General features: G+C 36.7%; 1 protein-coding gene across 5 annotated transcripts in view; it reads right to left on the bottom strand.

Annotated features, from left to right (window-relative positions):
• The window catches only part of LOC107742312 (aryl hydrocarbon receptor nuclear translocator 2), a 95120-nt gene that overhangs the window by 60133 nt on the left and 21511 nt on the right, over positions 1–13476 (bottom strand). For all 5 annotated transcript variants that reach the window (XM_016555232.1, XM_016555233.1, XM_016555234.1 and 2 more), the window contains one exon: positions 12073–12286. In XM_016555232.1, the coding sequence (XP_016410718.1) occupies positions 12073–12286 (214 nt within the window). The remainder of the gene's footprint in view (positions 1–12072; positions 12287–13476) is intronic.

Below are 13476 nucleotides of genomic sequence, written 5' to 3'. Positions count from 1 at the left end.
GAGTATGGGTCACCATACTTGGCCACATGTCACGTCACTTTTCACTTTTTCACTTTTCACTTTTCAATATTACAGCGAGAATAAAAGTTACTCCTTCTTTCTTTGCGTTAACATTTGGGCGGCGTTATGCAAATTTTCCCACATCGTGACGTAGACATGTTGGGCGCGTGTTAGAACGAGCCTTTTTAGGTAGGCGTGGTTGACTCTTAACTTTTATAAAGAATATCTCTTTGGATTTGAGACTTTAGTCTTTGCAACTTTACAGATCTTCTTTATGCACCAAGAGCTTGTAACACTCCAAAGAGAAAGGAAAAATTTAAATCGCATCATATGATGCCTTTAATTAAAAAATATTTTATCATTTTTATGTTGATAATGATGAAAAGATGAAATATTAAAATGTTTTAAAATGTTATTTTAAAAGCTGAATTTTCAGCAGACATTTCTCCAGTCTTTGCATGATCCTTCAGAAATCATTACATTACACCAATATAATAAATAGAAATATATTAAAAGAGAAAACTATTTTTTAATTTTTATATTTCACAAAATCACTTTAAAAATTATATATAGGCTATATATCTCAAACAGGAATGTTTCCATTTGTATCACTCCGCTTGCAGTATTGCTCACAGCGAGTGTCATAGCAGACTCCCAAATCCACTATAACTTTTAAAATACAGTTTTAAAAACTGTTTTTGTGTCACAGAATATAGTTTTAAGAGGTTTTTTTTAGGTGAGAATGTAGTTGTTTAGACTTCAAACATGTGGTTTGTTAATAACAATAACTCCTATTTGAAAATTTGCTTCAACTTTTTTGGAGATGTGAGCTCCAGGACGTCAGCGGCCGTTCATCACTCATTAACCCGCCAAGAGCAGCCTTACCTCGGCCAGATCTTCTGGAATTTGCCGCTGGCTCTGTGGCTTTGTACCTATGACTAAATCACAGCCATGCTGATATAGAGCAATATCAAACGGCTTCTCGTCTTCACTTGTTTACAAGAGACTTGGTAATACATTTTTTTCATATAAAATTACTTTTAACTATTAAGGTGCATCATCCACTGGGATGTATGAATATATCAAGCGTCAAACATACCAAAAAGAAATAAACTATTTCCACAACCTTTGGATGCACCAGCTATTAAGCTATTACCCTCATATCACTTCAACCTCACATATCCACAGCAGCACCCAGTGCATTCATTTGACTAGATTTATGGGAGTGATTTAGCATGGCTAATTTTATTGTGTCTTTGCCTGCTGTAGAGAACAAATGTGCATTGTCTAAATTGTGTTTTCACTAGTTTAGTCGATTACTCGTACACATCTCTAATTTGAATCATGACCATAATGGCCTTAAGTTACAAAATGCATTTCTGAGATGCCGCAGTAACAGTTTGCAGAAGTGCCTTTCAGGGGCCGTTCAATCCTAATAAATCCCATAACAAACAACAAGCGTGCCCACAAACACATACAGATGCACAGTAAACGTTATGACCATCTCGCTCAACGCTACAACATCTGCTCGATTACAAGGCACAGAAGACCGGCTAAAATAATCCAATCACAACCATTTTAAAGTTGTTTGTCCCCATCCAGCACAGCAAGAATAAGGAAGGAACACAATCAGAAGAAGCCAAAAATTTTTATTGGCTTAACAAAACACCCACAACAATAGTCAAATAGTGAGTTATACTTCTCGGAATGCTGATACCTATAGGACAAAAGCTTGGGATTATTGAAGCCTGAAGTTATTTCCATAAACAAATTAGCTGACATGCCTTTCAGCCGAGAAGAAGCAGTCTCCGAACTGATCCGGTGACAGCTGCTAAAGCCCCCAGGAGCAGATCTAATTGTCGAGAAGTCATTCCACTCTGAAGGACAGACGCCAAGAACGTTGGAAGCATTTAAAAGCTATTAATACTCCTCTCGAAAACGGATAACAACATGACCACTCAAGAACATCAAGAAAGAGGCCCTTGGTAGTTGTTGTTCAACAAACAATTGGGTGAAAAACCATATGGAGATGATAAAGAAGCTGGACTATGATTGTAAATCATCCAGATGGCGACCCACTGCCCTACCAACAACCCAATAACACCGAAAAGGTCAGTCGTGCTGTAATATAGGCCTTTCAACAAGGCAAAACCTTGCTGGAAATGGAAAATTATTTCAACCGCAAAAAGCTTTTTCGAGGCCAATATAATAACAGTTTAGTGATGTCAAATTAGACAGGAATTTTTTCCAGACTTCAACCGCAATCACCTCCAAAATGACTCTGACCTCTCGGCCTCCCCAACGCTGAACTTTTTTTTGACTTTCTGACTCCTTCCAGCAGTCAAACAGGATTTTGTGCATCTCTGAGGTGATGTAGCATGACATGAAATTGTGATAAAGTGCCAAAACTCTGAATAATTCAAGATAAAATCTTACGCCATGAGTATAAAGACAATCATATGGAGATCTAAAGGTGGGATGTCATCAGATGGGTAGACAGATGCTACCAAAACGAGGGCAACAATAAACCAAAACAAACAACCATTTGCAATAGGCAACAGATTTCATCTTTCTAATTCAGTTGACTTCATGGTTTGAACTTGGTGGAGGACACAAAAAGCCACTGACCAGTTGCATGGTAACTCTTTTAATCACATATCAATCTTCTTGTTTGCACTGGTATGAGTAAGTGCTGGTCATATATGCATGATGGTTTGAGTTCTGGCACTGAATACTTCAAGATAACAGAAAAATGTAAAGAAACATTTTACACCATATATATATAAGACAACAGAGGTGGGCCGTCATCAGATGGATATGCGAAACCCAGTTTTGTGTAGCAAGGCCTTCAGACTGACAGCAGAAGTTCTGGACTCCATCGCAGCTTTCATTGGCCAAAGACTGGCCAAGAGGCCGTCTGACAGACATGCAAAGCAACCAATCACAGTTTGTTTTGTTCAGTGTCTTGTTAAGGGGCATGAAAAAAAAAAGTCGATGTCTGTATAATAACAGACCGGCATGCAAACAATAAATCATTCATTCAAGAACGTCGTGCAAGATTCCTGCAACAATAGCACATGCCTATGCAACAGCCTATGTTTTCACATACTTTTGAAAATCAAGCATTTAGTTGATCTTGATACGCAGTCAATGTCACAGTTGTAGACTCAACAGCTTTCTTCTTACAAGTGGTGGTTTGGCTTCATGACGGCTTTGTTTCCAGGAAGACGGTTAAAGAAAATGATACACACATAAGTCTCCAAGACATCCTGTAGAATTCAAGCAGATGATGACTTCTAAACTCCCGAAGTGTTTCCCATTTTTGTGCCTTATGTATCAGACGCTCAGACAACCGTCTGTGGTGTCTAAGTCTGAGACTAAGCGGAACCAGACGCTTCAAAGACGAGGACAACAATAAACCAAAACAAACAACCATTTGCAATAGGCAGCAGAATTCAACTTTTGAATTCCATTGACCTCATGGTTTGAACTTGTTAGAGGACACAATAAAAGCCATTGACCAGTTTTACGGTAACTCTCTTTGATCGTGCCTCAATCAATCTTCTTGTTTGCTCTGGTATAATTAAGTGCTAGTCATCTATGGATGATGGTTTGCTGTTTTGAAGACCTGCGTGGGTTTGGATGACCGTTCCTCAGCCTCCTGCTTCCCAAAGCAGAGCTCAGCAGGAGGGGTATGCTTTGGACCACTTTCCCTGGATGCTTCCGCAATGGAGAACTTTGGTTGATCTTTCAAGAAGTCCAACACCAGGCATGGAAACATCACCTCCTGACAAGCACGGCTCCTCCAACTTCAAATCCATGACCACCTGAAGGGGATCTAAGGACAATGCTTGGAGGAATGAGGAAATGTTAGCCAGAACTCCCGGATCAGTCCCAGAACCGCAAGGACATCCAAGCAAAATCCCCAAGTCCTCAGAGAAGAAAAAGGCACAGTGTGGAATCTGGGCAAAGGCCCGCTACGCCGCACATATATGCCCCGTTCTGCCACACAGACTCCATTGTTTCTCCTCTGTGGTGGGCAAGTGTATCATTATTATTCTAAAAATGAACAAAGTAACAAAAATGGCAAATATCCCAGGCCACCAACCCCTGCCAAGTTAAATATTTAGGCGGCAGTCACCATCGACAAGACCGTCATAGATGGAAGGACAAACCGAGAGTGTTGCCAGAGAAATAATCGCTGTCCTTCAAGGGTGAATATGAATAAAAAATAAAGCCTGTAATGAGAACGTTATCTTAATCAGTGAAGTATGTTTATAAAAATAAACTCTGGAAAAATGGGTCAGTTTAGTCATCGACGACTACAGAATGCTCTTCTGAGTTGAAGTCCCATTAAGGTACTTCATGTTTAATTTGCACAGAGAATTTCAGGTCGGATGTCGCTTGAATCTATAACCTTAAAGGAACATTCCACTATTTTTGAAAATAGGCTAATTTTCCAACTCCCCTAGAGTTAAACAGTTGAGTTTTACCGTTTTCGAATCCATTCAGCCGATCTCCGGGTCTGGCGTTAGCACTTTTAGCTGTAGCTTAGCATAGATCATTGAATCTGATTAGACCGTTAGCATCTCGCTCAAAAATGACCAAAGAGTTTCGATAGTTTTCCTATTTAAAACTTGACTCTTCTGTAGTTACATCGTGTACTAAGACCGACGGAAAATGAAAAATTGTGATTTTCTAGGCTGATATGGCTAGGAACTATACTCTCATTCCGGCGTAACAATCAATGAACTTTGCTGCCGTACCATGGGTGCAGCAGGCGCAATGATATTACGCATGCAGAGCCTTAAAATAGTACCCAGCTAGGTAACTTCCAATAAGCCTATTTTCAGGCGCTGCGTAATATCATTGCGCCTTAACTCTAGGGGAGTTGGAAAATGAGCCTATTTTCAAAAATAATGGAGTGTTCCTTTAAGGAAAAACGTATCTGGTTAGTATTTCATTTATATTCACCTCTTACTTTGATGCACTCAGCAGAAACTTTCATCCAAAGCTGATATTCATTTGATCATACCATGCATTCCTTTGGAATCAACCCCATAATATTGGCAAACGCTTGCACCATGCTTTACAAACAATAATACATATATTATTATTATTCAAATCACCAGTGTTCTCATATATCTGAGCTCACTGTCCTAAGATCAGTCATTCGTTTTCATTTCATGCTACAGCTCGTAGCTCACAAAACTTGTAAACAAGTTTAGATACGTAGGCTACGGGCAACAAAATCTAATTTGTGCATTCTTTGCATGTCGCAATGCACGCTTTAATAATTTATGAGAAAATATTTCATTTTGTCACCATGAAGATGAATTGCATTGCAAAAATTCTGATAGTTCAACAGAATTTGTGACTCTTGGCATTGTGTGCATAACTAATGTTATGTAAAAATGGCTCTAAATGGCAGAAATGCCCTCCGTGGGCCATTCATTATGCTTTATAATACACATTAGGATTAGTTTTATGTGCCAGTGAAACATGGTAACCAGGGCTAAAATGCATTACAATACTTTCCTATTCATAGTTACAGATTTAAAGAGTATAATGCATTAAGATCAAAACTTAATCTGATGTCTCATGTGTTATTTATAGTATATTATACGTTTTGCAATTCAGAACACTCTTTAAAAGCATAACCATTAATGGGTTATGTGATTACAAAACAATGCAGCACAATGTGTTGTATATAAAAATCACAGTGCATAAAGCATACTATTACGATGCATTACAAATGCAGGCTTCAAGTGAAATGTTTCCTTATATACGATTATGTATATGAGACAAGAACAGATCGTGCACTTGTACAGGTGTGTGGTGTTGTGTGGTCTGATGGATGGTGTGTGAGATCTCACTGATGTCTCCAGCCATCATTTCCCACTTCAGGGAAAACTGCACACACATACGAAGCAGCCCAAATCACTCTTAATCAATTATGTATGCAGAGCCAACCCTTAACATTCCAGCACAGAGAACACATTAGCGGAGGAGAGTTTGAGGAGACATGGAAAATATCTCTCTTGGCCGCTTCATTTGATCACTTTATCACTAAAACATATGAGGTTATCAAAACCTCATCAAGAACACCATATTTTACCCGCAATATTTTATCTGGACCTTCTGCAAGGACGGAATTCTTTCTAAACTTGCGAGTTTCTTAGATTGGAAAGGAAACTCCTTACTGCCCTTTTCTGAAGAATTTTTATATGATATAAAGTTGGATCTGAGATCACTAGTGGAAATGCTTCAATTTGGTGCAATTTTGTCATTACAAATTACACTACCATTCAAAAGTCAGATTTTTTTTTTTTTTTTTTTAAAGAAATAATACTTATTCAGCAAGTTATTAAATTGATTAAAGACGCATTAAATTGATTAAAAGTGATAGTAAAGACATTTGTAATGTTACAAAAGATTTCCATTTCAAATAATTGTTGTAATTTTGAACTCTTTATTCATTGAAGAATCCTAAAAAAAAATCACATTTAGAGTTGCAACATTATTTGTTACCCAGACATTCCCCTTTAAAAAAAAAAAAAGTATCAGCTGTATGTTTGTGATCCACATTTGGTTTTAGACTATTACAAACGTGTACAATTTGCCACACTGAAATCCTATATCTCTGAAAATGAACCACAAAGGGCCTTAAAAATTAGGATGCTAAAAGAAAAGTTTGTTAAAAACCAGGATATTAAGATATTTTTAATCCTTACTGAGGTACATGCATGCAAACTTTGGGGGAAAAAAACACAAGAAGTACCTTTTCCCATTTTTGAACTGTCGCCATTGGCACATAACGCAACAAAGATTGCTAAAGTCAACAGATTTTACTAATAGACCAACCAATCTCTGTGTAAAAATAAAATAATGATGCTGCCATCTTTCTGAAGTCAATTTCCTTCCTGTAATTAACAGTAATAAATCTGGCTCTACAAAATAGTGGATTAATCCGCATATACACATCCATGGCATTTCATAGTTTGCTTTTCTTCTTTATGCATTTCTTTCAGAATAATTTATTTATATAGAATCAAAAATTATTTACATTCAAATTTTATTTTATTTTACATCTGGTTGAGTTTGCATGCAATGACTGAACAGTTATTTTAAATTGAAAAAATGTAATAATATTACTGTTCTTACTATTTGATCAAATAAATGCAGACTTGGTGAGCATTAAAGACTTCTTTCAAAAACATTAACAACTGCTTACAAGTTGAAATGAAAGAAAATAAATGAAAACCCCAGATGCTCTCTCACATTTCTGGACCCCACTAAATATGAACATGATCATTTTCATATTACAGTCAAACACATTGGTGTGTTTCATGTCACAGCCAAACCACTGGATGCTAGATTTGCTGAATAAAATTGCACAAATGAATCATGCCGAGATGAATACAGCTGCCTCTTTGCATATAAAGCGAACTCCGTGAGTCCTGACAGCGCTCATATTACTGTGGCGGATAACAGCAGGCACTTTGACCCCGCGTCTCATTTAAATGTGGTCCGAGCCACATCAACGACTGGTCCTCTCAAAATAATCATCATATCACGAGCGGTTGACATAATGAACTGTGACAATGCCCTGCTCGCACCTTGTCCGACTGTAAAGATGTTTTATTACGTGGGTGGATATTCTCATACGGCTCACTGAAACTTTTTAATAAAAGGAAATCAGACAAGAACGACAAAAGGGCTGCAAGAGACCACACTGGATCATTCCAGCTATCGCTATAATTCAATTATACAGTCACTGCATGCTTGAGGGGTCAGCGTTTCACCGTAATTATCATATACTAAAACCAAAAACTAGTTTTAAATGTAAAACTAGGTTTGAAACATACATTTTCTGCAGTATATTATGTGTACTGTATGCAAATGGTCTGCAAATTTCTGTATGCGTGAACTATGCAACAAAGCACACTCTAGGAGAAAATGTATCCCATAATTCAATGAGCTTAACTTGACAGTTAATTTCCATTGCTGTGATGCAAAAAAATTTAAAATAATTTTGACTTATTTGATCTCTACAAATATTCAACTCATTTCTCACACTTTTCAAATGTATTTAAAAGTTAGTTTTTGAATAAATTATATATGAAAATATATGTAATAATAAATAAAATATATATAATAAATAAATCTCCTAACTACAAGATTAAAACTGAAACTAAAATAAAAATACAAGTAACAGAAAAAAAACATCTAAGTATTCAATCAGGGAATGTGAGAACTGATTAAATTCACTACTTGAATGCAATGCAAATTTGGATAAAAAGTTGCTTTGGTCTGCCAAATGCATTAACATAAAAAATGCTTAAAACGTGTCCTTGATATAAAAACTGAATTAGAACTAACAAAGCCATTGCAGAAACTTAAAAATACAATTAAATATTAAAACCAAAACTACAATAACCTTGCCACTGCATATCTGAAGGAATATCTGATAGATTATGTTCAAAATTACATGACTCCTTCAAAATATTCAGCTGCATTTCAATGAGGACAAGATGGAAAGATTGGCCACGGTAAAAAGATTTTTTTTATTATTTGTCTCTGTATCTGAGGTGAATAAGTCATCCTGTGGTTTACTCAAAAACATTGCGGGTGTCCACAAGCAGAGAAAAGAGGCTGTGCTTGTGGTATGTGTCTAGCGCCCTCTAGTGGAGAAACAAACAGTCAAACATTTATTGTGGGCAAGTTCAAATTATTTACAGCATTTGAGGACACATGCATGATTCAGGAAGCATGTATTTGTATTGCACAGTCGTGAAGCAGTTGAACTCCCTATAATATGCAAAGACCATCTGAAAATAACTTGCTTTAAAGGTGCTGCAAGCTATTTTTGAGAAATACCATGCATAAAATGCCAATCTATCTGACAGATATCACTGAAATGGGTGTCTTGAGAAATCAAACCAGTCTCTGTGACAGCAGTAGCCTCAGTAAACAGCAAAAAGAGTCATGAGTGCTCCACCTAATCAGAAACACTCTTTGTCTCTGAATAAATCTGCATATCTTCAACTGCAATTAAAGGAATATTTTGCACAAAAATGACAATTAGCTGAAAATGCACTACATCCAAGATGAAGTGTGTTTCTTCATCAGATTTGGAGAAATGTAGCATTACATCACTTGCTCACCCCTTTCAAACAGTGTCGCGTTCCGAACGTTGTTTAAGCGACATACACCGACCGGTATTGCGGTATTTTAAAAATTCATATCATAACAAAAATAAACACCGGTATTCGGTATGAACCGGTATACCGCCCAGCACTAACTATAATCAACAAATTACCTCTTAAAAGTTCATAAAAAATCATCAAGGGCTTCAAACAAACCCTCTATCCATAATATTGAGTCTGAATCAGGAGAGAATCTCCAGTCTGAATCAGGAGAGAAATATGCACAGATCAAGCACTGTTTGCAAGCAAAAGCAGTTAATATGTGGGTGGATTTTGATGCGAGAGGACAACAGGGGATGGACTTTTTCACTGGAGAAAGTGTTATGGATTATGGACTCATTTTTGACCAGAAGTGACAGTTTAAAGTTAAAATGCCTTGATGGATTTGTTTCTTACAAACAACTTTTCACTTCACAAGATGTTAACTGATGGACTGGAGTGGTGTGGGTTACTTGTGTGTTATTGTGATGTTTTTATCAGCTGTTTGGACTCTCATTCTGACGGCACCCATTCACTTCAGAGCATCCACTGGTGAGCAAGTGATGTAATGCTACATTTCTCCAAATCTGTTCTGATGAAGAAACAAACCCATCGATATCTTGACTATATTTTCTACAAATTTTCATTTCTGGGTGAACTATTTCTTTAAGATGAATGGGAATGCTGATGGTTAGCTTTCTCCTGGTATTATACAACTCCTTGTGTGGTTGAAAATATGGAAAACAGTTCAAATGTCACTAAGGAGGGAGTAGAAAAACAAACACCTAAAACGTATGCATCAGCCCCAAAAACGTGATGTAATCCTCATCTAATAACAGCAATCATCCGCAGTGCTATAGCAAACCTAAAACGGTCACTCCAATAAAATCACTCCATTTTAAATCACAGTCAACTATTTTTCAGCTTATGTTTTTTCATTGGTGTAATAACGACAAAAAAAGGGTTATGCTCTCTGTCAAAGTTTGTTAAACATCATCAGGATCTTGCATGAACAATGAACAAATAAAATTAAAGTTTCTGAAGCACAAACAAAGCAGTATGTCTGCAGAAAACAAATCAGTGCATAGCAACACCAAAACCTCATTGGAACGTGGGGTTTAACAGAGAGGGAGTATGTACTTCACATAGCAAACATTTCCACAGAACCACTGAATGCTGCCAGTAAACTCAGCAGAAACAAAACATCTGTCTGTGATCAAAATCCCAAAACAGACGATGGGAGTCAGGACAATGATATTTAACATGAACAGAGTGAGTATCCATGTCTGAGAGGGCCAAATCGAAGTCCTGACCTCTGATGAGATCGAAACAAGCCATTCAAGCAAAGCAAACCCTATATAAACCATCTGGTTTAAAGGAATCATCTTTACTTGAACATTACAGTGCAACATCTGTATATGATCCTGCCTCAACATTGACTTAAACGTCTATCAGATATTTATGTTCACGGGATCTTTTGACACTAAACTAAGCTGAGGATTCTGATCATGTCAGCACTTGTTTTTGCTCTATTTTCAAAACAACAACAACAACAACAACAAAAAAATCTTAAAATGAACAGCAAAACCTTTGCAATTATGTTCTCATAGAAAGTTCATTAGCTCGATTTTCAACGGTTTGTTCAAGCTACAAGCCATTCAAGCAAAGCAAACCCTATATAAACCATCTGGTTTAAAGGAATCATCTTTACTTGAACATTACAGTGCAACATCTGTATATGATCCTGCCTCAACATTGACTTAAACGTCTATCAGATATTTATGTTCACGGAATCTTTTGACACTAAACTAAGCTGAGGATTCTGATCATGTCAGCACTTGTTTTTGCTCGATTTTCAAAACAACAACAACAAAAAAATCTTAAAATGAACAGCAAAACCTTTGCAATTATGTTCTCATAGAAAGTTCATTAGCTCGATTTTCAACGGTTTGTTCAAGCTTTGAATGCAAATTGTCAAACAAGCCGCGGTTCGTTTGAAAAAGTACTAGTGAGGAGTCTGAATGTTCCCTGCAAAGAAATATTAAAGAGAACACATTCAGCACTTGTGTTGTGTGTAGCACTGTCTATTTTCCCTTGAAGTCCACTTTAAATGCTTCTTGCACCAAAAATAATTTTAAAAACCCTTCACTTTACTATGAACTCTTGACCTTGTTACTTCATACTGCATGAAGAAATTCATACTTTTATTCAACAAGGATATATTAAATTGATCAAAAGTGACAGTAAAGGGATTTATAAAGTAACAAAAGATTTCCACTGCAAATAAAAGCTGCTCTTTTGAACTTTCTATTAATCAAAGAATCCTGAAAAAAGTGCATCAGTGTTTCCACCAAAAATATGAATCAGCACAAATGTATCCAACATTGATATAAGAAGAAATGTTTCAAATCAGCATATTAGAATGATTTCTGAAAGATCGTGTGACTGAAGACTGGAGTAACAATGCATCACAGGAATAAATTACATTTTTAAAAAACAGTTATTTTAAATTGTGATCAATTGTAATTCACAATATGCCCATTTTTACTAAATTTTTTTGTCAAATAAAAGCAGCCTTGGTGAGTATAAGAGCCATACATAATCATATTACAGTACTGACATTTTGATTTTAAAGTCCCATTATGACACAAATTCACAATGCACATTGTAAGCACCAAAACTATTAATCACCATGAGTTCGACTAGGCTGAGATGGAAATGTGTTGGATCAGCTCTTCCAGACTGCTGAGTCTAACTCAAAGTCTAAAGCTTGCCATTTATCGTATCCATTGTCCAGCGGTAAGCACATGTTGCACCACGACACCGAAGCCCAATAATTCCCTGCTCCCCAGTGATCCACCAGTAATGAGTGTCAGACTCTCACCTGTCATCGAGTTCTCAGATGTGCTCAGCTGTTCCCTCAGTTTGTCCACGTCATCCGGATGGACCTGCTCAAAGAGCGTGCTGCCAAACCACTCGGACTGCGGATGGTTCAGAACGGGAGTGACAGAATCGGACACGTAGATAACGCGACCCGTCTCAGCCGCCACCACGAACAGGAAGCCATCAGCCGCCTCCAGAATCAAGTGCTTCAGTTCCTGTGACAGCAAATGGAGGTTTCAACTGATGTTTAAAGGACTTTCAAGTGATATTTAGAAAGTCAGAATTTTCCTACTCAACTTTTTGTTGTTTTTTTTGTGCATTTTGTTACACATTTTTTAATATTTGACTAAGGTATGTTACATACGGCATATTTACCCCATAAAGCCTGACACATAAAAATAAAAGTCTGACAAAACCTAATTTGGTTTGCATAGAACAGTTTATGTCCAAATCCAAAACAAAGAGTTTGCATATGTGACCCTGGACCACAAAACCAGTCAAAAGGGTCAATTTTTTTAAATTGAGATGTATACATCATCTGAAAGCTGAATAGATAAGCTTTCCATTGATGTATGGTTTGTTAGGAAAAAATTAAAATAGTGAGAAAATCGCCTTTAAAGTTGTCCAAATGAAGTTCTTAGCAATGCATATTACTAATCAAAAATTAAGTTTTGATATATTTATGGTAGGAAATTTACAAAATATCTTCATGGAACATTGAACTTTACTTAATATCCTAATGATTTTTGGCATAAAAGAAAAATCGATAATTTTGACACATACAATGTTTTTTTGGCTATTGCTAAAAACATCCCCAAGCGACTTAAGACTGGTTTTGTGGTCCAGAGTCACATATATTAATTCAAGAATGTTCTTTGGAAACAAGTCTTGAAATCTTTTCATGTTCTGTAAGCTGATTTTTTAAGAGGTTTTTACTGGATAACAGGACTAAAATTAAGAAAATGTATAAAATGTTATTTGATCAAAAGTCAGAAAGTCATTTTTAAGAACCTGCATACAGGTTTGTTGTAGGTGTCAAATGTTACACATAAACATTATAAAACTGGTTTAGTTATACTTACTGGATTAGTAAGATAATAAAAAAAGCACCAAATAATTAAAAAGGTCATATTTCTGTCATGCTCTTACTAACATTATTCATTTCTATTTGTCTGCCTCTGTAGGCGCAGCTGCAGTATTGATAAAGCTCCGTGCTCGCAACGGCACGCTGCACTTCTTTCCCATAGAAGAGACATTAATCGATCAGAGTCTCTGCGTTTTGACCCCACTGACAAAACACAACGTATCTTCCGACCCTCTGACCTAATATACGGGGAAGTTTTGGGAAAAGGTTGTTTTGGACAAGCCATAAAGGTAAAGCAATATGTCTGAATGATCACAGTGA

The sequence above is a fragment of the Sinocyclocheilus rhinocerous genome, unplaced genomic scaffold, assembly GCF_001515625.1.
Source record: "Sinocyclocheilus rhinocerous isolate Xijiao unplaced genomic scaffold, SAMN03320098_v1.1 scaffold75, whole genome shotgun sequence".
In the NCBI taxonomy this organism is placed as follows: domain Eukaryota; kingdom Metazoa; phylum Chordata; class Actinopteri; order Cypriniformes; family Cyprinidae; genus Sinocyclocheilus; species Sinocyclocheilus rhinocerous.
Note: the sequence above shows the minus strand (reverse complement) of the source record. Positions and strands in the feature narration are given on the sequence as shown.